The 26071-nt window shown below is 50.1% G+C and overlaps 1 protein-coding gene across 5 annotated transcripts in view; it reads left to right on the top strand.

Moving 5' to 3' along the window:
• RNF213 (ring finger protein 213) overlaps positions 1 to 26071 on the top strand; it is a 120344-nt gene that overhangs the window by 3809 nt on the left and 90464 nt on the right. For 4 of the 5 annotated variants that reach the window (XM_082603994.1, XM_082603990.1, XM_082603992.1 and 1 more), the window contains exons 3-9: positions 6189 to 6349; positions 11274 to 11423; positions 20699 to 21214; positions 21493 to 21615; positions 22201 to 22376; positions 22944 to 23102; positions 23436 to 23638. In XM_082603994.1, coding sequence (XP_082460120.1) covers positions 6189 to 6349; positions 11274 to 11423; positions 20699 to 21214; positions 21493 to 21615; positions 22201 to 22376; positions 22944 to 23102; positions 23436 to 23638 — 1488 coding nt within the window. The remainder of the gene's footprint in view (positions 1 to 6188; positions 6350 to 11273; positions 11424 to 20698; positions 21215 to 21492; positions 21616 to 22200; positions 22377 to 22943; positions 23103 to 23435; positions 23639 to 26071) is intronic. The other variant, XM_082603993.1, reaches the window with a different exon arrangement.

Genomic DNA, 26071 nt, shown 5'->3' with positions numbered 1-26071 from the left:
GACTAAAAACATAAATAAAACCAATCAGCTAACCTGTGATTTGCCTGATCGTGTGCTAAATATTGAGGGAGGAGCTATCATCAATCCCCATTTTAGAGATGTCAAGACTGAAGCACAGAGAGGTTAAGTAACTTGCCCAGAGTCACACAGCTAGCAACTGGCAGAGAAGGGATTTTTGACCTCAGGAGCCAGAACCAGTACCCTGGAAGGAAGCTGTGGTTGAGGTCTTACTGGCCTAGCATGGTTGGGGAGGAAGTTTTCCTCTACCCTTCTAGGTCCTTCTGGTTTGTCTAAGAATTAAATTGACATGAGACAGATTAACGGGAGAAAATCAGAACTTCATTTGAGTCTCATGTCCTGTGCCTGGCACCTCCTGAGACTGACCCCTTTGGGAGGGCCTCCAGGAAAGCTTGCTGTCCTCTGCCACCCTTTACTTTTGTGTGAGGGGCTTTCCCAGGGCTGCTGAGAGCAACTGATGTGTTTTCCAACAGAACAGGGCAAAAAGACTTGTCTGAGAACCCTCGTCACCTTCTAGTGTCCTGCCTGTCCAGGCAGGTAGGGAGAGCAGGCAAGGCAGCTATCCACCTCAGCCCAGTCAGAGGTCACTCCAGGGCCCCCAACCATTAGCAGGGCATGGTCACTACCAAGATGGACAGCCCACACCTCTGAGATGCTTGGCGTCTCTGCCAGCTCCAGGGGCAAAGGCTTTGAGAGCTGTTGGGGTTTGCTGGCTTCTGGGCTGCCTGCTTATCTCTGTGAGCACAAGGAGTGGACAATGGACAGGGCCATTGTCCTTAGGGCTGGCTTGCTGGGGGTGGTCCCTTACCCGTCACTGGGGGTGGGGGGTAAGGATCAGGCCCTGGTCACTCAGTGTGGGTCACACAACAGGGCTGAGGACCCAGGTGTTGAATGGCGAGTCCTGCCTCTGACCCACACCCACTTCCTTCCTACCGACTTCTCTGCTTATTATTTACAGGAATGGAAACTGAAACCAAAATGTTGGGAGGCTTGGGTGAGCTGCAGAAGGAGTTATCTCCACCTTTCAGCCACTTGTAGGTCTGCCAGGCCGCCCAGCCTGTGAGCCCTGGGCATCCTGGATGCTGGGCTCCCTCTGGTGCTTCAGGTGGGGCCCGTTCCTCTGGAACTTGAGCAAGGTTGGGATCCGTGGAGCCAGGAGAGGCTGCAGTGCAGGTGCCAGAGTCTGGGCGGTGGGGGGAGTGGGAGGCCACGCAGACAAAGGCGTGAAAGGAGAGTGTGTGGAGAGTTCCAGGCCACCCTGGGCATAGGTGGAGGGTGACCGGCTTTGCCAGGGTGATGTTGGTGCAGTCTGATGGTAGAGCAGGGGCGATGTTCATCTGGTCTGATGGTGGAGGGCTTCCAATGCCAGTAGGTTCAGCGGGTCAGGGGGTAGGGGGTGGTCAGGAGCCCCTCCCCCACCCCAAGTCACCCCTGTTCTGGTAGGTGCCCCAGGGAATCCAGGTGGGACTTCCTCCTTGAGTGCTAGAGGTTATTTTTGCGGGGGCAGGGGGAGTTCTGGGAAATGCATTTTCTCTTTTCTGCATTTCCAAGTTTTTCTTGTCGATGTTTTTTTTTTTTTTAATTTTTAAATTTTTTTAATTTATTTTTAGCTGCGTTGGGTCTTCATTGCTGCACGCTGGCTTTCTCTAGTTGAGGCCAGTGGGGGCTACTCTTTGTTACGGTGTGCGGGCTTCTTATTGCAGTGGCTTCTCTTGTTGCAGAGCACGGGCTCTAGGCGCGCGGGCTCAGTAGCTGTGGCGCACGGGCTTAGTTGCTTCGTGGCATGTGGGATCTTCCCGGACCAGGGCTTGAATGCGTGTCCCCTGCATTGACAGGTGGATTCTTAACCACTGCGCCACCAGGGAAGCCCCGTCGCTGTTTTTATAATGGAAAAAAGTAAGATAAGCAGGCTGAGACCCCTTAGGAGTCCAGGAGGGACTGGGGGCCGCTGGGGGAGCTCTGGAGGCAGCTGCGGTGGGCGAGGGGTGGCTCCAGGGTTTGGATGTAGCTGTGGAGACCTCACTGGTCAGGGAAAGAGCCGCCCACCTGCCAGCACTTGTGGGTCCACTGATGCGGCCACTTGGTTTCTGTTGCTGCCTGCACTGGCCTTCGAGTTTGTGCTGCAGGGAAGGATAACATTTCCCTCTTCCCTCCTAAATTCTTTAGCTGGTCTAACAATTAAATTCATAAGAGACAGATTAACATTTCATGTGTACGGGAGCCCCATAAAAATAGGAGACCCAAAAGGCAGGCAGGTATTTGAAGCTTCTGTAACACCCTTACTTAAGGAGAGGGGTAGGATCTGGGGCTGCAGAGAAGGAGGGCTTTTCACAGGAAGGCAGAGGAGAAGTTTGGAAAATAGCGGTTGCTCTATTATGCAGATAAGTTTTTTGGTAAAATGGTAACTATAGTAATGGCTCTCTTCCTGGTATAGACCAGGGTATAGACCTAATTTAGGTATAGACCTAAATTTTCTGTTGTAAATTTAGGCCGTTGAGGGGGAGGCCAAGAGTTTTTCTTGAATCTGCTTAGTTTTAATTGTCTTTAGCACAAAATAATCCTCGTGCCAAAGTGACATATTTGGGGTGGGAAATTCTGCTCCCTTTCAATGCCCACCGCACCTGACCCAGGGGCTGCCTGGTGGTGGGAGGAGTACGTGGGCTGAGAGAGTTGCGTTTTTCTATGTGGTGGTTTTAATTTTTTTAAATTGTGATAAAATATTTAAAACGATGGAAGGGATTTTCACAAACTGAAGTAAGGGGAAGTCGTTTGGGCTTACACATGATTCAGCCTGAACTTTGTGTGAACTGGAACAGCCTGACTCATGGCCTGTCAAACATACCTCACACGTGTGCTTTAACCATTAGCGACTCCACTTTGAAGATAAGGATAAATGCCTCCCTTGCTGTGGCGTCCACATCAGCATCCCCCCCCAAATTTAAGGTTCACTTCCCAGACACCAGGGTCATACTGACTTGCAGTGTACATACTAATCTCCTTCATCTGAAACTTTGAAGGGATGTACCCCTGTCATGTTTGTTGTGTGTTCTTTGTTCTGACAAGATATAAAACTGCTGAAAACCATGCTTCGATGGAGCAGTTCCTCAGAACTACTGAGAGGCTGCCTCCTGGGCTATAGTCCTCAGTTTTGGCCAAATAAAACTCTCTTCTATTCCTTATTGTAGATTGATTATTGATTATTTGCATTGACACACAAAATTTACCATTTTAACCACGTTTACGTGGACAGTTCAGTGGCATTAGGCACATTCACGATGTTGTACAACCATCACCACCATCCATCTCCAGAACTTCTTCCTCTTTTCAAACTGAAACTCTGTCCCTATTAGACACCAACTGCCCCTCCCCCTCCCCCAACCCCTGGCATCTGTCATCCTACTTTCTGTCTCTATGACTGCTGCTGCTCTAGGGACCTCATATAAAAGCTTGAGGCATGCAGTACTTTCTTTAGCCTTCAGGACAAGGCAGCTGCAGCCCCTGTTTTCCAGCTGAGGGAGGGGTGGGGATTGCTGAGGGTGGCAGACCCAGAGCTGCCGTCGGGGCTCATTTGGGAGCCTAGGCGTGGAGTCTGTGCAGCTGACTGATTTAGGTTGAACTAGTTTTGTAGCAGTGATTTGGGGTTGCCTATGAGGTCCCTGCCCTTCTCCCGTGTTCATGTGGTAATCAGCCATTGACTGGATTTGGGGATCTGTCTGAAGGGGAGCTCAGACCCTCTTAGCCCTCTCTGGATACCTGTGTGTCTGTTACCTGCCGGCACACCTGTCTGCAGGGGCGCTGCAATAGGAGGTCATGCTGCCCAGCGTGCATGTACCTGGTGAGCCCATGCTTCATGGGGCAGGGACAGGAATTTGCTCTGATTCAGCCACAGTCCTGGGGGAAGGACCGTGGCCCTAGCGCTGTCCCCGGGGCCTATCCTGGCCTCTGAGCCTGAGTTCAAGCCCTGCTCGCCCCCTTGCCAGCTGGGGGCCTGAGCAAGTCACAGCGTGGCTGTGAGTACTTGATGGGTTAGCATGCAGAGTATCAAGTAGGTGCTAGTTAAGTTTTGCTCCTACTGAGTCCAGCTAGTTTCTTTTTTATTTTGATGATTGTAGACGAAGTACATGCTGGTGCAAATGACCTGCATGTTACAGGAGGATATAAAAAATGGTAAAGCCCCCTCAGCTTACCCCCAGCCCAGACCCTTCACATCCCCCATTAACACAACACCATTAACTGTTTGGTGTGTCGCCTTCCAGATGTTTCCTCCGCGTGGAAACATGCACACACGCACATGCGTTTCTATAAGCTGGTGCACTCTGCTTCCCTCATGTGGCACCGCTCCGTAGCCTCTAGTTGAGACCGGTCTCAGCTCTGCCATGCAGCAGCCAGCCCCATTCTGGACTCCTGTTCTTTTGCCACAGATGCACAGGGCTGGGCTGGATCTTTGCACGGGATTTGCCCTGAGGCCAGTCTGTCTGGAGGACAAGCTCCAAGGAGCGGCCTGCTGGCCCCCAAGGGCTGGTGCATTTACAATGGAAACCTTCAAACTCCCCCCACCACCACCACAAGGCTTCTTCTGGCCCCTCTTGTCTGCAGGGTCTTCAAGGTTTCATTTCCAGCCATACGCTGTCTAGGTTTGGGCCAGTCAGATGGGTAGAAACGGGTACCTCTTGGGTTCCACTATCACTTCCTTCATTGGTAGGGAAACTAAGTGTCTTTTCAAGGGTTAAGAGCTCACTTATAATTCTTTTTCTTTGAACTGCCTCTTTTCTTTTGGGAAGATCCTTTCTTCAGTTATTCTTACTGATTTTCAGTCACTGGGGCTGTTTACATTGGAGGCAACTGGAAACCCAGCTCCCTGCTTCCTCGGCAGGAGGAGTACACTGGGCCGCACACGCTCATGTCCAGACCGAGGGGGTCAGATCTACGCACAGCTCTGCATCTTTCTCAGGTCCCGACAGCCCTGCTTTGTCCTTATGCTGCTGCCCTCATGGAGGCAGACTGGTCATTTCCAAGCATAGGGTCTGTTTGTCTGACGGGGAAGAAGGAGTTGATGAGTTCGAAACCCCAGTAACCAGCCCTGGACCCCTGCTATACTTCTGCCAATCACTGGGGCCACGGAAATGCCAGGTTCTGATTGGATCAGGCTAATGGGGGGCCACCCCCCGCAGTGGAGGCTGGGGGAAGAGAGAGGAGGTCAGGATGCCCACAGTTTATCATCAAAGGACAGTGGCCTCAGGCTGTTGTGTGTTACAAATACTCTCCCAGCTTTATTTAGTTCTTTGGCCTTAAGGTTCAGAGTGTGTTTGTAGATGTTTAATGTATTTGTTAGAAATTCTGATTCCTGTTAATTGAAATCATCCAGCGAAGGCTCCTGAGGGGCTTTATGTTCCAGGCGCTGGCTCCAAAAACAAGGCCACTGGTCCCTGCCTTCCAGAACTTACAGAGGAGGGCAGTGATACGACTGGGCCCCGGGAGAGGGGAGTGGAAGGCGCTTTTGGAAGGTTCACCCTCCTCCCCGCGTGGGCCTGGGGCCTTGGGGATCAGTCTAAGGGAGGCTTCCTGGCAGAAAACCATCTGGAGTGTGTGTGTCTCTGTGGGGGGGCGTCGAGACCCAGGTTTGAAAATAGGGCCCCTGAAGGATTCAGTGTGTGTGTGGGGTCACTGTATCAGGCTCTTGGTGCTGTGGGTGACAGCTCTAAATGGGTGTGATTTTGGAGACAGACCAACCCCCAGGACACACGGATGGATGAGTGCAGGGAGGTGTTGGGAGACCCCTGGGCCCTGCTGGGAGAGGGGCTGGGAAGAGGGAGCCTGCCCCTGGGGAGAGAGCGGGGCTGCTTTTGGGAGGGAGGGCCGGGCGGCAGTCCCGGTTTGGAGCTCTGTAGAGTTTGAGGTGTCGCTGAGACATCAGGGTCTGGGGCTGTGCTGATGCACACACCAGGAGAAGCTGGACTGTGCTCTCTTGCTGGGCTGGGGCCGGGGTCCTGGGTCCCTCTCTCCCACCAGACAGCAGAAATTGTACCAGGCTTGCCTCACCACACACAGGGCAGGACCTTGAGTGGGGAGAGGGCTAATCTTGGACAACGCTTGTGGGAGGAGTCCAAGTTTTCCTTCATGACGTTCACTTGTTTTTCCGAGATGTGACCCGTGTGCATCTGCCTTTGTAGATTCTGAGAACAACCTCGAGGCGACATCGGCCCCGGAGGGAGAAATGGAGTGTGGACAAGAGCTGAGGGAGGACAGCAGCCCTTTCTTGTCCCTGGGCTCAGGTGATTGGCAAGAAAACCCAGATGAGCCCTGTTCGGACGTCTCCTGCCAAATCCGGAGAGTGAGTGCCTGGCCCCTGGGGAAGTGGGTCTGGGAGGAGTGGTTCTGCCCGTCCACCTGCTCTGCAAGGACGCTGTTTCCTGCTGTGGTTTCATCAGTGGCTGAACAAGGTCCCGCATGTCCCCACAGCATCCTCTCTGGGAAAACGTTATTACTCTTACGCGCAGCCCGTTGGCCCCTGCATGCTGGGCTGTGCCAGAGCCGCCCCCCCGTGCCTGATTCATTGCAGGGTCTCTGGTTTCCCATCCCCCTTCCTTTTCCTCCCACCATACCCAGCACATCGTGTCTCCCAGACGCTGTGCTTGGGCTGGGTCTCGGTGCCTGAGCTTCGCCACGTGGGTATCTGGCTCTTCTCTGGGCGTCCCTAAGGTGCCTCCAGGCTCTGAGGGAAGGGGGGTGCTCAGGAAATGCCACCAGTTACCCAGACGTTCTACCTCGAAGGGGAAGCCAAGCCGTCTGGTCTCCCTGTAAGTGTCAGACCCCGAGAGAGCGTCTCCTGAGTAAGTGACCAAGCTGGAGCCCAGGCAAGGCTTGCAGAGAGTTACCTGGACAGATTCAGGGAGAATGATGGGGGAGAGCTCCCCACGCTGAAGTCTAGCCTGTCCAGACCCAGACAGCCGGGTCTGTCCCCAGGTTTCTTACAGGACTGAGAGGGACATTGTCTCTCTGCCTGGTGGGGGCTGGTTTCTTGTCTGCTCCCCAGTTGTTCTTTGTGGTCAGACAGTGTGGGAGGTGCTGCAGCTGGCAGTGTTGCAGCCCTTTGTGAGTGTGTGTGTGCATGCACGTGTGAGCAAATGTGTGTACATAGTATATGTGTGTGCACTCATGAGAATGCGTGTGTGGTATATGTGTGTGTGTGTGTGTGTGAGTGTGTGTGGTAGTTGTGATGTGTATATGTGAGTGTATCCTTCCCCTTGGACAGTAATCCTGTCCAAAGCAGGATGGCCAGTTCCCATTCTGGGCCACGTGGGACACTGAAATTTGGGGTAAACTTTTTTTTTTTTAATAAATTCATTTATTTATTTGTTTGTTTTTGGCTGCGTTGGGCCTTCGTTGCTGCATGCAGACGTTCTCTAGTTGCAGTGAGCGGGGGCTACCCTTCGTTGCGGTGCGCAGGCTTCTCATCGCAGTGGTTTCTCTTGTGGAGCATGGGCTCTAGGCATGGGGGCTTCAGTAGTTGTGGCGCGGGCTCAGTAGTTGTGGCACGCAGGCTCAGTGTTGTGGCATGCGAGCTCTAGAGTGCAGGCTCAGCAGTTGTGGCGCACGGACTTAGTTGCTCCATGGCATGTGGGATCTTACCAGACCAGGGTTCGAACCTGTGTCCCGTGCATTGGCAAGTGTATTCTTAACCACTGTGCCACCAGGGAAGTCCCTTGGGTACACTCTTAAAGTGAGTATCAAGAAACACACACCATTAGGAAGTAAGTGTATGACACTGTGATTGAAAATGGTATTGAGCCCAGCAGGATTAGGGCTTTTTTTTTTAACCTTGACTGAGAAAGTTTAAGCTTCTCTTGGAAGAAAAAATGAGCAAGAATAACCAAGAAAATTTTTAAAGAGAAAAGCCTTGAGTGGGACTTGACGTATTAGATGAACAAAAACATGTTTCAAAGCCAGTCATTAAAACAGTGAATCTTGGTGCTTCCCTGGTGACACAGTGGTCGAGAGTCCGCCTGCTGATGCAAGGGACACAGGTTCGTGCCCCGGTCCAGGAAGATCCCACATGCTGTGGAGTGGCTGGGCCCGTGAGCCATGGCCGCTGGGCCTGTGTGTCCGGAGCCTGTGCTCCGCAACGGGAGAGGCCACAACAGTGAGAGGCCTGCGTACCGCAAAAAAAAAAAAAAAAACCACACAAAAAAAACAGTGAATCTTGGGAGGAGTCAATACCCGAATAGCTAATCCAGAAACAGACCCTAATGTGTATAAAAACAGTTGGAGAAAATATACATAAATATTTATCTGACCCATGGATGGGGAAAGATTTTCTAGTAATTAAAGCAAAGGTGAAAAATACAAATAAAAGATTGGTATATGTGACTCCAGAAAAAGTCTTAAAAGAATTAAAAATCTCATATCATGCGTACAAATGAAGGGCAAACAGTTAAGGAAAAATATGTATTTACTTATTTGTATGTATATAAAAAGATTTGTATTTACGCAACTTTTTTTTTAGCAAAGAGTGAGTTGCCTCAATATGTCAAAAGCTCTTAGAAATCAAGTAGAAAACAGTAACCAACCCAATAGAAAGATGGGCCAACAATAGATATAGTCTACAATAGAGAAGATAGAAATGGCCATTAAACGTATAACTGTCCCACCTCTGAATCAAACACTCAAAAGAGCTGCAAGGTTTTATATTAAACCTATCAAACTAACAAATTGACTAAAAGTCAGCATTTGCAGCAATGGGGCAGTTTTCTCCCTGCAGGTGAGAGTAATGTGGTGGGACCCCCTGTGAGGCAGGTGCCCTTTGACCTGCTCTTCTGCTTCTCTACTGTCATTGTCAGAAAATAACCTCAGCCATGTGAGAGTTCATTTGAGGATTTTATCACAGCCTTAGTGTTTTATGGCCAAATGTTGGAGTCCACCTGAATATTCCACCCTGGGGAGTGTCATTTGTATCATCCTTACGGCAGGAAGTACTGTGGCTTCCAACTGTTATTTCTGTCAAAGATTAAAGATATGAGGGAATTCTTGTAATCAAATCAGATAGATAAATAAAAAGATAAAGAACAAGGTATAGTAGAGTGATATCAACAAAAATGGCAGAGAAGGGAACTCCGAGGGCCTGTCCCCTCAGAGAAACACCCCAATAAGTGAGAACTGTAAGAATAAACTTTACTGGAACTCTGGAAAATAGTCTGAGGTTTGCAGTAACCAAGTGAGCGCAGAATCAAGAAAAAGGGGCTTAACCTGGTAGGAGAGCTTTGTGGTGCCGTAGCTCAACCTTAACTCAGCCGTGCCCTCGTCTCCTGCGTGCTGGTGGTCTGAGGTTGACAGCCTCGTTCTGATGTTCTGCTGTGGGCTCCCCGTTCCGGAGGGGGCTGAGCAGACCTGTCCCCAAGGAAGTATGTTGTGACCTGTCTGGGAGTTCCCAGAAGGAATAACACAGGGCACTTGCCTTTTTTACACCTTACTTGGAACTAACTCTCTAAGGGTGGAAAAGTAGCTGTGCAGAGGGTGTTCCTCAAAAGCACTGAAGGCAGATGGAAAGGTGCTACCTGCGCTCTCCCCACCCCGGGTGGAAGGTTCCAGCTGGGGTCACCAGCAGATGTGCCGGAAGCCTGGGGTGAAAAGCCTGAGAAGGTTCCTCTGGGAAATAAGATTTTGAAACAGCTACCCGGATTGGTGAGGAATCTGGAGAAAGCCACACAGATGCCCGGAGCTCCCCCAGGGGCTGGGTACGGGGTTCCTCCTGGTGGGATGAGAATGACTGAGTTACATGGAAGCGATGGTCATACAGTACTAAATGCCACTGAGTTGTGCACTTTAAAGTGGTTAACTTTAGGTTATGTTATGATCTTAACCTCGATATAAGAAAACTGTAATATTGTCATAGAAGGGGATTTAAAAACAAAAGCCTGGATGCACACTTACCCATACAGGAGAGGAAGCCGGATGCAGTGAACACAGGAATGCTGGGGGTTTATCTGGTGATTAGCCCCTGAGGACTTCAGTGACTGTTGCCAGTCCCTGCAGTGACCTTACATAATCCTAGTAGACAGTGGTGTGTGCGTGGTCGGAAGGGCCTGCAGGCGAGGCCGTGATGTTCTAATAGTGGTGGGATGACATGCGGGGGACCAAGGAAAATGGCCAGAACCAGGACCCGGACCACTTGGCCTCATCCCCAGCCTCTGAGTGAGTGGGCCCTTCACCCGGCTGTCGTGAGGTGGGTGCAGGGGTGTTGGGGTTACGGGCCTTGGGGAGCTCCTGTCCCTACCTGCCCTTCCTGTGGTGGCCCTTTGGTGCTGACTGACCGGGCGGCTTTGGTGGCTCTTGCTTCCAAATGGATTCGTTCTCCCCCTGGGACAGCTTCCCCCACCCTGTGAGGAAGAGGGGCACAGGATGGAGCCCGGAGAGTTGGGTTGAAGGTGCCTACTGACCCTGTGGTTCCTTCCAGTGTCGCCTTGGTCCCGTTGTTGGCTTCCTTCTGGGAGGGGATGGAGCCAGCCTGGGTACCTGGCGCTGAGTGGGGTGGGCTTTGTGCCTGGGCCACCCACGTGCTCTGACCCATCTCACCCACTGGGCCTTTCCAAGTGCCCCTTGGAGAACTCCCCTTCCCTTTCCACGCTGACTGCCTGCCCTCCCCAACACTCGGTCAGAGGCTCTTGGTCTTTCCCCTTGTCCATCACTAAGGGCAGTGCCAGCCATGAGGCCCCCATGTGGGAGGCCCAGGTACCCTCCCCTGACCTGCAGCCAAGGGGGATGGCACAGGGCTGGCTCTGTGCTGCCTGGGGTGTGCCATCCAGAGGGGTTGGGCACTGCCCTGCGTGCCGCCCGTCCCCGAGAGCCCCCTCGAGGACTGGCCTCAGGTGCTGGGCTGCCTGCTCCTCCAGGAGTGTCCCCGCAGCTGCATCTGTGTGGAAGCACCGGCCTAGGCATTGTGATGGAGCTTAGGGAACCAGGGCCTGGGCCTGCTTGCATGGGAGATCCAGCGTGCCAAGGCTTGCAGGCACCAGCTCTAGCATGGGGCAGCTTGCCTGCATGGATTTGCTCTGCCTGCCACCTGCAGGACCCTTTCTTGGGTTCCCTACACCCGGGGCCCTGTGCCTGCTGAGCCTGGACGCCCCGGGGGCTGGGGGGATGGCTTAGTCCTCACTCAAGAGCATCTCTCTGCCTGGGCCTGAGTTAGGGGTCCCTTAGGTCCTGATGGAGCGGTGCCTGTGGTCACCCTGTCCTGTCTGAAGGGGGTCATGTTTCAACAGGAAGTTGCGTCAGAGGGTTTTGTAGATGTGGCAGACGGCGCATCCACATCCGATGAGCTGGAGGCTGCTAGTTACTCTGCCTGCAAAAGAAGAAAAGAGGACGCAACCCCGTTTGAGGTCCCTGACGCGTGGTCTCCAGACTCTGAGCAGGTAGTTTGCATAAATAGTGGCACACGATGCCTCCCGCCAAGGCTTGCATGAAACTGAGCCCCACACCGTCTCTGATGCTGAGGATGGCTGGTGGGGAGGCGCTTTTCACTCCTACCTGGGCTGGTCTAGGAAGGAGCCATGCCTTTAGGTGTCAGCTCTTGTGACTCTGAGGATGTTCTGATAACATTGAATTCCAGCTTTACTGTATGTGGCCCCCTACCCCACTTTTCCATCCATCTTTTAATTTCTTGTGCAGCTATCTTCTTTGGTTCATGGGAGAACTTACCCCGAAAGCCCCACAGGCCATACAGATTCTCTTCATGGAAAAGAGCAGGGGGGGCCTGGGTTTTCCGTGGGAGCTGGGACCAGGCTGGTGGGGGTCAAGGGCCGAGCCTCTGCTGGGGCTTAGAGAAAACCCCCAGTCTCTGCAACTGCCAGCGCCTGAGGTTATGGGCTCGTGTTCTGAACCCAGGTTGTGCAGAGGAAGCCCTCTAAATTTAGTCTCTGGTTTCTGGAAGTTCAAATCCTGACTTCTTTCATTTTCTATAGCATTTGTGAGTCTTGTGGATTTCACGAATAATATCAAAAGTGAAACTAGCTAATATATGTAATGGAAGTATTTTTGCTTATGAGGAAAATCAGTGAGGCTTCAGACGTTGAAGAGAGATGCTTGTGGTGTTTAACTATCAGTCTTTTACAGAGTGGTGACTTTTTTCCTGAGTAAGATGGCCATTGATTCATTTAACAAAGATTTATTTGAGCAGCTGCTGCCTGTGGGGCACTGGGTGCTCGGTGTGAGGGGGAAGCATGTAAACCAGGTGTGGTCTTGCCTCTGGGCTTGGGTCTGTTGGTTAGTTAAGAACAGAAGCACCTTGGGAATTCCCTGGCGACCTAGTGGTTAGGACTTGGTGCTTTCACCTCCTGGGGCCGGACTTCAGTCCCTGGTTGGGGAACTGAGATCCCACAAGCCATGTGGCACAGCCAAAAACAAAAACAAAAAAAGCAAAAGCACCTTGTAGGGCTTCCCTGGTGGCGCAGTGGTTGAGAGTCCGCCTGCTGATGCAGGGGACACGGGTTCGTGCCCCGGTCTGGGAAGATCCCACATGCCGCGGAGCGGCTGGGCCCGTAAGCCATGGTCGCTGAGCCTGCGCGTCCGGAGCCTGTGCTCTGCAACGGGAGAGGCCACGGTGGTGAGAGGCCCGCGTACCGCAAAAAAAAAAAAAAAAAAAAAAAAGCACCCTGTAAATACAGCGGACATCAGGGTGCGAGCACTAACAGAAAATGGGGGTGGGGTGGATGGAGAACCCCTTCATGATCTACACAAACAGGAAAACCAAACTGCAAATAGATTTTCCCAGAAGGAAGGTTTAATATCGTAAAGATGTCAGTTCTCTCCTCAGATGTATACATCCAATTAGCCAATTAATGTGTAAAAGTAGTATTGTTCCCAGTGGGTTTGTTTTTGTTTTTGTTTTGAAATAGATAAAAGACTCTAAAGTCCATCTAGAGTATAAATTGGCAAGAGTTCCTATAAAGAATGTAGAAAAGTAGAACAATAAATGGGAGATTTGACATCAAAATGTATCATAAGCTATAAACATAGCAATATAACATCCTAATGGAGTAACAGAGACCCATCAAGGAGGGTTGACGTAGAACATCCAGACGCAGATGTGAGCATTTATGGCAGTTGAGCACGTGATAAAGGTGGCATCATGTATCAGAGAGTAAAGTTGTGTTAAGTATGGGGTGTTTGAACCGTGGCTCACCATTTGGAAAAAACGGTTCTTTACTCATACTAAACACTAAAATATATACCAGCTTGGTTGACCATTTTAAAGTAAAATACACCCTAAAAGTTCTTGTAAATATAGGTGACTATTTATAAAACTATATAGATATTCCTAAGGCTCACCAAAACAACCCCTTAAATGCCGATAGGGGCACAAAAATATTCCAGATTCTGAGTTAGAGGAGACCATTCAGCAATAACGTGGAAAAGCAGATGGCTAGAAAACATTTGCAACATGTGACAAAGCGTTCACAACTGGAATACCTAATCAATTCTCTCAAAGAAATAAGACATCCACCCACTAACAGAACAATGGGTAAAGGACATAAAAGGCAGTTCCCAGGAGAAAGAGATAAGTGGGCAGCAAATGTGGGATAGTTCTCCTGGAGGGGTGATCACAGGAGAGCACATGCCCACTGCCCAGAGGCTGCCCTGTTGCCTCTCAGATGGGTGGGGTTTGGTTTTATTTATTTACAAATTTTATTATTATTTTTCAAATTGAAGTGTAGTTGATTTGCAATATTTCAGGTATACAACAAAGTGATTCAGTTATATATATATTACATATATATATATTCTTTTTAAGAATCTTTTCCATTATAGGTTATTACAAGGTATTGACTATAGTTTCCTGTGCTGTATAGTAGGTCCTTGTTGTTTATCTGTTTTATATATAGTAGTGTGTATCTGTTAATCCCAAATTCCTAATTTATCCCTCCCCCACATTTCCCCTTTGATAACCATATTTGTTTTTATGTCTGTGCACCTATTTCTGTTTTGTAAGTAAGTTCATTGGTATCATGTTTTTAGATTCCAGGGTTTTGGTTATATTAGAAAGAGGGTTTGGGCTGGTGGCTGCTGCCACAGGTGTGGTGACATCCCCAGTCTGCTCTTGGGGGCTGGGGTGTGGTCTGGGGTCTGCGTGATGGGCTGTTATCATCATGTCACCCTTTCTCCCAATGGTTGTCTTCCAGGAACTGGGTCACGTCCCTCCAGGGGTCCATCTTGCATTTACTGCCATCTTTACACAGCCGCACCTCCCAGGCCCTCCTGGTTCTGCAGGGTCGCCTACCTCACTGTGGTGTGTGCTTCCTTGTTCTTTCCCTGCCGACAGCGCCCTTCCTTCTAGAAGGCAGACCTGATCCATGTTCCCTGGGGAGGGCGGCTGGCACCTGTTCATGAGGTCAGAAACCTCCCACCACCTTCTGTCTTGACCAGAAGGCATCTGGTCACACACCTGTCACAGAGGGGTCCTCCTGTACTGTGCCATGAATGATACAGGAGCCCTGAGGATGCTGTGGCCCAAGTATATCTACCAGAGCCTGACATCTTATGCAGCAAAGCTGTTAGAACATTGATTACCTTGACTTATTTGGGGCTTCTGTAAAAAGGAAACACCCTACTTGGAAGTTTGAGTATTTTAACCATTAGAAATCTTTTGGTTGCAAATAATTGAAACCCAGCTCTGGTTAATTAATACAATAAAGGGAATCTGTCACACATGTAACTGAGAAATCCTCAGGTAGACCTAGCTGCATGCGAGGTTTAATCTGGGCACCTAGATGATATTCCCAAAGTCCGGGTATCTCTCTGTGTCTTTGCACTGCCTTCCTCATGTCAGTTAGCTCCTTGGCCTCTCAGTAGCAGTCTCCACCACTGTGGACCCTTCCACAGTTATCCACTTCCCACTGCATCATTCAGGGGACAAGAGAATGCCTCCTTCAGGGGCTTCCAGAGAAGAAAGAAGAAGCGTCTCTTTCCCAGGGGAAGCTCTCCTCAAATCGCAGTGGCTGTGATTGGAATACATACCCATGCCTAAAGCAATCACTGTGGCCAGGGTGGTATGCTGACCCTGCAGCTGGAGTAGAGTTAATCCTACTTGAGCCACTGGGCTGAGAACGGGAGGTTCAGGGGACCATTTCCTGGAGTGGGGGAGTGGGAGCAGGGCGCCAGGCAGCTGGCGGGGCAGGGATGGTCCAAGCACCTCTCCGAGGCTCCAGAACTGGTCCAGTCAGGCTTCCTCAGCAAATCCAGGAATCGTGTAGTTCCCTTAGTAGAGATTCTTGTTGGACTTTTTCCTGATGGCCCCTCACTTCCTCCTCGGCATTCCCTACTATGGAGTCTTGGTTCCCTTTTGCAGTTGGCTAGCGTCTAATTGAGAGGCCGGCCCTGGTCCTAATGATACCACTAGTTGGGATAGGTCAGGCTGGGGGTCAACCTGATCTTTCTAGTTCTCATCCCAGTTTCTTTTCTCTTGCTGCTTCTGCAAAGCCCACCTTATGTTTGTAGACAGACCCCCACCCCGCTCCCCCCACCAAAGCACTGCCCACGTGTGTCATCCCAGTTCTACAAAAGCGGAAACTGAAGCTGAGAAAGGTTACTTAGGTCTGGAGATGGTGAGAAGAAAGGCTGCAGAGATGGAGCTTGGGCAGTGCCTGTTTACTAGAAGGAAGTGTTTGATCAAATGCCAGGTGGAAAGGTGACACTCTCCTCAGCCCTGCCGTCCTCCCTGAATTGGCAAAGCACTTCCTGTTGAAACCGTACTCCTTCTCGGATTGGACTCAAACCCAGCTGCACCTCAGATTGGGCCTTGAACCCACGATCCCTGACTTAGGAGGGGACTCAGACCCACTGTCTTTTAATTGAAACTGCTCACCTGGTCTCAGGACTTAATGAAACTCAGGTTCTTTTGTCTCATCACAGAGATAATTCAGCATGAGGCAAAGCGATAGACAGAGTGAGTTTGTTAGCATAGGACACTTGTGACAGATACAAGTGGGCAGGCAAGGGAGCGCAGCCCCAAGAACAAAGAGGACTACATTTTTATAATCAAAGAAAAAGTGGGGAGGGGAGAAGACCACCTTCTTCCTCATTTTTGGGTAGACATCAAGGCTTACATCATTAGTTCCTCCTTTGACCCTATATATGGTCTAACGGGGACAATCATGGCACTATTTAAATCATATATGTGTTAGCAAAAGGATGATAACATACACTAAAATATTGTAATTCATCTAAGGTTTCACTGTAGTGTCCTCTTTCACCTAGTTTCTTCCCCCCCCTCACCTATGCTCCTGTCTTGACTACATGCAGAAATGCTACTCTTCGGGGACCATTAACTCCCTGACTTCAAGTAACAAGATTCAGACCCCATATCTATTGTCTTGTGTTTTAACTATCAGGACTTGTGGCTTGAGTGTTCCTGGTGCTTGGATGTGCCTGGTTTTCCTTCAAGGTAGCGCAGATTATTGTTAGGTTGCTGGATTCTCTTCTTGAGTGGTCATTGGCTTGCAACAGTTTCCTAAGCTCCCTTAAAATTCCTTTTTTGTCTTTAACCCCCTAGTGGGATTTCTAAACTAACTTTAATTATTCTACTCTCTCCCTATCACTATCAGTGCAGATGAAGGCAGAGGACCCCTGGGAATTGGGGCAGAGCTAGTGGGCCCACTTAGCCTCCAACACGTCAGCTTTTGTCAAGCAGCTTCACTGACTTTCTGTCCAACGAGTCAGTGTTCCCACCTGTCACCCCCGCATCCTGCCATAGGTACCATTTCAGGATCCGCAGCACCACCCTTCTGTGTGCTCCTGACCCAGCACTCAGGTGAGTGAACGAGGCTGCCCTGCCTTCCCCCAGACTGAGGTCTCCTCTCTGCTCTCCCTGTATGGGAGGCCTTTGTTCTTTTGATGAAAAAACAAACTGATGCTCATTATAAAATCAGAGGTGTATTCTGACCAAACCCCCCCACCCCTAAGAAGTAGCAAACTTGTTTTTTTCTAATTAATTCTCTTTGGGCAGGAATAGAAATAGCCTTTATATTGAGCTGGCGCAGTGTAGCTTTTTTTTTTTTTTAATAATGTTGTACATTCTTTTTTTATAAATTTATTTATTTATTTATTTTTGGCTGCATTGTTGTTGCACGCGGGCTTTCTCTAGTTGTGGCGAGCGGGGGCTACTCTTCGTTGAGGTGCGTGGGCTTCTCATTGTGGTGCTTCTCTTGTTGTGGAGCACAGTCTCTAGGCACGCAGGCTTCAAGTAGTTGTGGCCCATGGGCTCTAGAGCACAGGCTCAGTAGTTGTGGCACACGGGCTTAGTTGCTCCACGGCATGTGGGATCTTCCTGGCCCAACCAGGGCTCGAGCCCATGTCCCCTGCATTGGCAGGCAGATTTCTTAACCACTGCATCACCAGGGAAGCTCCCGCAGCGTAGCTTTTGAATTGAGATGTAATTGGTATTGAGTGAAATGCACAGGTCTTCAGGGCAGAGCCCCCTAGATGTTCTCCTGTGTGTACAGCTTCGTCACCCCCACCAGATCCAGAGACAGGACATTGCAGTCCCCAGAAAGCTCGGTAGCATCCCTTCCAAGTCAATAAACTCTTCATTTAAAACATGTTTTAATTAAATATTATGCCCACCATAAAGGGTACGTATAACATAAATGCAGGATTAACTAAGTGAATACTCATCCCCTACCATCCATTGTAAACATGGGCAACTATTGGGGTCTCCTCCCAACCGCCCCCACCCGCTGCCCACACCCAGAGGTCGTGACCCAGGTCCGTGCATGCATTCCCAATCAGCAGTGTTTAGTTTTAGTGTGCATATTCCTGACTAATGCGGTCAAAATGACAGACCACAGTAATTAGGAATACGTAAATATGTAACAAGTATCATACATATAAACTTGATTTTTGTCAAGGAAAATTTTAGACTTTAGCCTCGAGCCTTGCTATATGGCAGGCATGCCAGCAGCCTGAGATCTGCCAACATCCCAGTCCTGTCTATAGACCCGTGAGGGGGCCGGGTACTCACGTGCCCCCGTAGACGTGTGTTGAGAGAACTCTAAGTCACCTGTGCAAAATCTAAATCTCATTCTAAGGGTTTTGAAGCAGCTTATAGAAAGAATAGTTAAATAAGGGTAAGAAAAGGAGAAAGCAAGGTAAAGGGGTGAAAGGCAAATTGGAAATCAGAAGTCAAAACCTTTTGTTCTTGGATCTGATCACAGAGCCGACTGAGGGGTATGGGGTCCCAGGGGGAGAGGAAACATGCTGGTGCTGCAGGGAAACACGGGACTTTCCAAGAAATTTATTTAATGAGACAGAAGTGGTTAGGCACCTATAGGGGGTCAAGGGTTGTTCTAGACGCTGTGGATGCAGCAGTGAAGAAAACAAGGACTTCCTTCCTGGAGGGGAGAGAAAATAAAGGCATATTTAGTTGACAGTGGCTAAGGAGGGAAATAAAGCAGATGCGGGACCGTGAAGGTTTGCTTTCCGACTGAGGGTGTCCGGGTCGTCTGCTGAGGGGTGTGGGGCAGAGGACTAAGGGAAGGAGGTGTCTGCGGGAAGACAGAGCCTGAGGCAGGAGGCGCCCTGCTCATATAGCTGGTGATGACACGAGAGGTCGGTGGTACTTACGGATTCCAGGAGGGGGGCCCCACGGGAGGGAGAAGGAGCAAGGGGAGAACGTGGCCCAGAGCCTGCCTTGTGGGGAAAGGCAGGCAGGTTTGAGCAGGTTTAGGTTTGGCTGGTTTGAATATTCTTTGTGGGCTCTGGGCTGTAGGGTTGTTTAGCTGTCCTGTACTTGGCCCTGCAGTGATTTAGGGCAGGGAATGTTGGCTTGGAGGGAGAGTTTGATAAAGGAGGTGGGGGGCAGGGCTCCGTGTTAGTTGGTTTGCAGATGAAAGATCTGCTCAGATCTTTCATCTGCTCAGAGAGATCCCTCTCTCTGGGAATTGGCTAGCCCTGGGAGGGGCAGTCTCTCCAGGATTAGCAAGGCCCCCCCGAATGCCAGAGCATCCTAAAATACAGAAAGTAAAAAACAGGATTAATACTGGAGGCCAGGGGATGAGTTTAGCAGGCAGTGAGGGCCAGTCATGCAGGGTCTTCCGGCCACACGTATGCTTTGATTCTGGATGGGCAAGTCAGCATATGAGGCAGCCTGTGGCTTTCGCCACCTTCAGACGTGTAGGACCCGGGAATCTTTGCTGAATGGATGAAACTGCCTTCTTGGCCTTTGGTGGCTTTCAGACTCAACCTGCACCTCTTCCCTGGGAAGCCTGCGAGTCCTTCCAACATGCTAAAACCATCTGTTTTTAGTCTTTCTCTCCTACTAAACCATCAGCTTCATGGGGGAGGAACGTATCTTACTTTCTTGTTCCATGCGCTTAGGACAACGTTCCAGGTTCCTTGGTAAATCAGTGTAGAACTAAGCGACTTGATTTAAGCCAGCCTCACGCTGAAAAAGGAGGAGATTCTGCAAAGGGCTTGGGGCCTTGGGGTCCGCACACAGCTTTCTGCTGGTCTGAGCTGTGGTTCCCAGTGAGGTTTCATGTCAGGACCACCAGGAAAGCTAATGGAGATGCTGGTGCCCATGCCCCCAGGCCAGTCGGATCAGAGTTGGGCGCCTGGGGTAGGGAGCTGCTTGGTCCTCATGCTCACAGAGCACGCCTGGTCTGGCAGCAGCAACATGGAAATGTAGAACCTTGGGTCCTCCAGACGTGCTGAGTCACCATCAGTATGTTGGCAAAATCTTCAGAGATCTGTACGCCCTGGAAGCTGGGGAAGTGACTGCCTCGAATGACCTTTCTTAAGCCTCTTTCTACTGCGATGTTAGCGAGGGTCAGTGTCAGGCTGGGAAATTGCCATCCAGGGTGGCCTGTGTGTCGTGTTGCTTGTTTCGAGCAGATGGGCACGAAGTTTGGTCAGGATTCTTGGAGAAAATCTGGAAGCTGACCCAGAACAAGGGCTGCCCCACTCCATGTGCAGAGAAACCCCGAGGCCTTCCGTCTCCGTCTCCCTCTCCCTGGGACTCAGCCCAGGCATGGGGTGGGACAGCAAGGCCTGGGCCCACACCAGGCTTCAGGGGGGTCACGGCTTACTAGCACTTAATGAACCAATCAATACTTGCTCCAGAGCAGGATCCCCAGGCATGCAGGGCATCCATCCCCATGGGGTCCTCAAAGGGTCCTGCCACACCTGCTTCTCACAGGCTCCAGCTCTGATTCTGAAGTTGAGGACTCTTGCCTTTGAGCAAGGATCTCAGGCAGAGGTGTAACATGTCAGTGCGGGTGCAGGAAGGAAGTACTTAGACTTCTGTTCATTTTTCTGTCGCTATTTTGTACATAATACGTATATGAAGTATAATGTGTGGGGACCTGTACCTGCTTTCTAACATTTGAAAGCCATCCTTAAAGGATGTCCCATGGGAAGGAATTCCATGTGAGGGTCTCAGCTTGGATTGGACAGAACGAAGCATGTGACCATCACTGCTCCCCACTCGTCCCTCAACTCTGTTCACCACTCCCATTCACTTTGTGTCTCAATTTCATTCTTTCCAAGGTAAAGAAATGGTAGATTTAACAGATGTAAGGTGGTTTGGTCAAGCTACACTTGACGTACTTCAGAAATTGAAAGGAAATTGGAGGAGAACATTGGTGAGAGTATAGTAAACCTGAGAAGTAACATGAGTGTCTCTTTTTCTGTTTAGAGGAAAAGGAGTAAAAGAAAGAAAAGGAATCAGAATGCTTCCACGTCTGCAGAGCTGGATTCCTTGTCCCCGTCTCTCTTGGGCTCCTGTAGTCTGAGTTCGCTTGCAAACCCTGAGCTCCAGGCCACAGCCCCACCCCAAAGCCCAGCTCAGCAGGGTGGTCCCACCCACCAGACAAGCCAGCCCCCAGGTGTGGGCAAGACGCCGCTGGAGGCTGTGGGCTGCCCTCTGCAGGGCCAGGTTGCGAGAGGAGCAGAAGAAGCTACAGACGCCGAGTCTCTGAGCAGCCCGGTACCCCAGGACCAGACTCTGGGAGGAGCCTTCCCGGAAGGGAAGGACCAACACTCCCCGAACCCCTCCAAGGGCAAAGACCTCCCCACTTCTGCCAGTGAAGGCCATCCTAGGGAGAAGGATGCTACTCAGGAGCTCCCACTTCCTGAGCCAAAGGGGGACCACTCCAAGCCCAGGAAAGAGCCGCGGGCCGCTGGGCAGCAGGCCAGGGCCCCTGCCTCTGAGGTGAGTTGTTAGGGGAGTGACGACCGGGGTTGGCCTGCTATGTCTCGACACCTTGCTGTGCAGTGTGGTTCTGACAATACTTCACTGTCTGAGAAGGGTGTCCACTGGCACTTGCTCCCTGGGAAGGGGGGCTGTGGAAGGGGCTGCCCTTCCACCCCGAGCTGCTGACCCCTGTCACTGGGCTGGTGGCATATGCTTACCCTATGCCACTGAGTCAAAGTTTCCCTGTCCATTTTGTCCTCTTGGCCCTGACGTTTTGGGGTCTTTATTTCTTCCAGTCAAGTGTTGCTGCAGCTGAGCCAGCTGGTGCAGGGAAAAGAGTTGGGAAAGAAGTTAAAAATCAGACTGAGAAAACGAAACAGCTTCCCACAAGCGTCCCTGCTTCCCGAGACAACCACCAGGTAAAGCATCTCGTTCCTACCTGGTCGGCTTTCCAGGAAGCCGTCCCCGTCCTTGCTGTCTGCCCCATGGGCTGCTCCTTTTGGCCCCGTTCCTTCCACAGCTCAATTTAATCATTTGGTGAATACGTGTTAGGTGCTGGGGGTGCAGCCTAACATTTGAAATGAGACCAGCTCCTGCCTTTTGGAGCTCACATTCTAGTGGGGAGAAAGACAAAGCGAAGTCAGGCTGTGAGAAGTGCCGTGGGGTGAAGTAGGGCGAGGGGCTGGGGTTTTGGAGGTGGGTGCCAGGCAAGGCCTTCCAAGGAGATCTGAAAGAGTGACAGGCAAGCCACGTGGCTGTCTGGGGACGTGCAGAGGCCTCCAGGTAGAGTGTGGTGGACCTGTTCAGGGAGCAGCAGGAAAGAGGGGCCGTTGACAGTTGTGCGGAGAGGAGTCCTGGGAGGCTGTGGTAGGTGGACCAGAAGGCATTCGAAGGTTCTGAGCAGGGAAGGAATATGACCACTCTGGTGGCTATGAGAAGCATCCCCTGTTGGGGGCAAACGTGGAGGCTGGTCATCAAGATTGGGGTTTGGGTGCTTGTTCCAGGAAGCTGCAACCACGGACAAGATGAGTGTTTCTGGAGGAAAAGCAGATGAAAATGAGAAGGCCAAGCCGAAGGACCCAAAGAAGCCAGAGGGGAATAACAGAAATAATGCAGCCGCTGTGAAAAATGAGAGGGAGCAAAGGAACCAGAGGGAGAGCGCACACAAAGCTAAGGAGTGGTGGGTGTGACCTGGCTCGGGGCGGCACAGGCCTGGTCCCCACCCTGAGAGGGGGCTGGAAGGGGTCACGCCACCCCAGAGGAGATTCCTACATTGCCCTTTTGTTGAGTCTTGGGGGAAAGGGGAACACTCAGGAGGCAGGCAGTGGAGGGGCACCTGTCCCAATTCCTTGCTCAGTTGAAATGCTCCATAATATGGTCCCTGGGGTCCCAGAGGCAGCACAGGCCTTACAGAAGTCAGGAGAGAGGCTGTCATGTTCCAGAGTACTCAGCCACCCTCTCCTGCCACAGCCCTCAGCCCCTCGGAGCTGGGCAGAGATCCGCCCCCCGCCCCGCGCCCACTGTCCTTCTCCACTGTAGAGGGAGAGCCAAGGGCACCCACACGGCAGATAGCCTGTCTGAAGTGTGGATGCTCTTGCACTTTGTTGGGGTGTGTGTTAGTGCACAGCCAAGAAACAAGGATCCTGTGTGCACACGTGTGCCTGTGTGTGTGTGGGGGGGGGCGTGTGTGCAGAGAGGTAGACAGATCCAGATCTAATCAGTGTTTTCCTCCGTGGCTTTCCCCCAGCCCACTGAGCTCCTTGGAAGGAATCACGGTGTACTTCCATGCAATCATTTCAAAACATTTCCAGTTCAACCCCAGCCAACACAAAGTGTTTGTCAGGGGCGGAGAAGAATTTGGGAAGCCCAGATGGAATCATGATGTTTGCGAGATGTACTACACCAAGTGAGTATATCTCAGTAGGCCTGTGAGGAAATGTACAGAACATCCAGTCTTTGAAATATATTGAAATCATAATTTTGATCAAGTTGATTAATTCTTAGAACTTTGGGAAGATGAATATTTCAAACAACTCTTCCCTATAATGCACTTCTTTGTCATACTTCACCTTGGCCCGTTTTCTGTCTCTGCGTGAAAACCGTGCCTTGTTCTGGAAGCATCCTTGCGGTCAGCATCGATTTATAGCTCTGGGTCTGCACTCCGTGCTGTGTTTGAGAAGAATGAAGATTTCTGGGAGAGGATTTTTGGATAACAGGCTAGTGTCCTGTTTATTCACAGAGACCTACATGAGAACGGGTCCCTCGTTGAAGGCAGCACCATCATTTCTAAGCAGCACCTGGATAAGCCCATTCCATACAAGTACGTCCTCTGGCGAGGCAAGGGCCCCGTGGAGTATGAGGTCATCTACAAATGTCAGCAGAAGGAAGGCGAGCACGTGAACCGCTGTCTCCATGTGAAATCTTCCCTTCTGGGCTCGGGAGGTAAGCCTCAGGCTGGGCTCCTGATCGGAGCTCAGAAGACTGGACGTTCCTCCTGGGGATCAAAGGCTTTCCTTGGCCCGTGTGGGTCCTCTTTGCTTGGCATTGGCTCTGCCCTACCCCCCAGCTCTATGTTTCATAAACCTGAGCTTGGAAGCATGTTTCTGATCAGGTTGGCTTAACCACTCACAAGAGTAAACAAGGGAAAGGATTTTTACTAAGGGAAAGGAGAGAAGATAGAGCCGCTGGGAAGTAAAGGGACTGGGGCCTAGGGGGGCAGCAGTGAGCAGGGGGCAAGGGCAAGGGAAACAGGGCTGCCAGGACCACAAGCCCTTCCCAGATTTCCAAATGGCGACTGTGAATAAGACATCCAGCAGAAGCCTTCAAGGGCTGGATCCACTGCCCCCTGCTGTCTGTCACAAGTGTCACTCTTCTATTTTCTTTTTTTCACTTTATTCTGTTTCTCTTTCTCTTGTCTGTTATCTAATTCTTTTTTCTGTGCTCTGTTTTCTACTCACTGTATGCAGTGTGTGTGGTGTTCGTGTGTCAGGTGTGTGTGTCCTGTGTGCATGTGTATTTGTGTGTGTGTGTACATGTGCGTGTGTTCTATATAGAGAGTCTATATGGGTTCTACTTTTAGGAACTTGCTTAGATCTTCTTTGTGGCTGACTTCTTGGTCTGTCATAAATATTCCATGTATGCTCAGAAAGAATGGATAGTCAATTTTGTGACTCAAAAGCTGTATGTATATCTATTAGATAAAGCCTGTTGAATATTAAAGTCCTTGTTTAAAAAGATCCATCTGTCAGCTTTTGTGAGAGATGTTCCAGTCTGTCACCAAGACCAGGTGCTTTGTTTATTTATTTATTTTTTTATTATACTCATGACTTGTGTGGGTTAGGAGTTTGGATGGAGCACAGCAGGGCTGGCTGGTTTCTGCTCTCTGATGTCTGGGGCCTCGGCTAGGAAGGCCTGAAAGCTGGGAGTGATTTGCTGGCTGGGCTTTGGAATCATCTGGAGGGGTCTTTGCAGTTGATGCTGCCCGTGGCTGGGACCTCTGTTGGGCTGACAGCGATTGAGGTCAGTGGGGCAGGTGCTTGGTTATTTTGAATTGGCCCAAAGAGACAGAGAAGAAACTAGAGTCATGCTCTCTTCTTAAATGTGCCCAAGTGTTGACTCGATCGCTTCCAAAAGACTCTATTCTGTATGGGCTGACCAAAGAACAGAGCCCTGCGCTACTTTCTGGTTTTGCCCTGTACTTGCTGGATGATCCAGACTGGCTGTTTCCATGCTTGAGGTGACCCCTCATCAGACAAGAGCTGATGCTGATCTAATCTTGCAGGAGGAGGTGGTAGTGATTTGGGATAGCAGGTCCCATTTGCTCTTATTTAAGAAGCACTGCCTTAGTCACTTCAGATTTTATCTGGCTGGGTCCTGGTACTTAAGCTGTCAAACCAGATAGAGATGCACTTTTTAACACAGAGACAATCATTTTAAAGTCCATTAAAAAGATTTTCTTTCCCTTCCCTCCTTCCCTCCTTCCCTCCTTCCCTCCTTCCTTCCTTCCTTTCTTTCTTTCTTTCTTTCTCTCTTTCTTTCTCTCTCTCTCTCTTTCATTGAAGTATAGTTAGTTGTTGTGTTAGTTTCAGGTGTACACCAAAGTGATTCAGTTATATGTATATATATTTCAGATTATTTTCCATTATAGCTTATTATAAGATATTGAATATAGTTTCCTGTGCTATACAGTAAATCCTTATTGCTTATCTGTTTTATATGCAGTAGTGTATATCTCTTAATCCTATACTCCTAACTTATCCCTTTCCCCCTGACTTTCTCCTTTGGTAACCATGTTTGTTTACTATGTCTGTGAGTCTGTTTCTGTTTTGTAAATAAATTCATTTGTATTATCTTTTCAATTCCACATACAAGTGATATCATATAATATTCTTCTTTCTCTGTCTGACTTACTTCACTTAATATGATATTCTCTAGGTCCATCCACTTGCTGCACATGACAATATTTCGTTCTTTTTTAATGGCCGAGTAATATTCCATCACACACACACACACACACACACACATAAATAATGTTTTCTTTATCCATTCATCTGTTGATGGACACGTAGGTTACTTTCATGTCTTGGCTATTATAAATAATGCTGCAGTGAACATTGGGGTGCATGTATCTTTTCGAAATAGAGTTTTCATCTTTTCTGGATAGTGCCCAGGAGTGGGATTGCTGGATCATATGGTAGCTCTATTTTTAGTTTTTTAAGGATCCTCCATACTGTTTTCTGTAGTGGCTGCACCAGTTTACATTCCCATCAGCAGTGTAGGAGGGTTCCCTTTTCTCTACACCCTCTCCAGCATTTATCTGTAGACTTTTTGATGATGGCCATTCTGACCAGTGTGAGGGGATACCTTATTGTGGTT

This window comes from Mesoplodon mirus (genome assembly GCF_964341445.2).
Source record: "Mesoplodon mirus genome assembly, chromosome: 18".
Classification (NCBI taxonomy): Eukaryota; Metazoa; Chordata; class Mammalia; order Artiodactyla; family Ziphiidae; genus Mesoplodon; species Mesoplodon mirus.
This window is presented reverse-complemented; position numbering and strand designations above follow the sequence as displayed.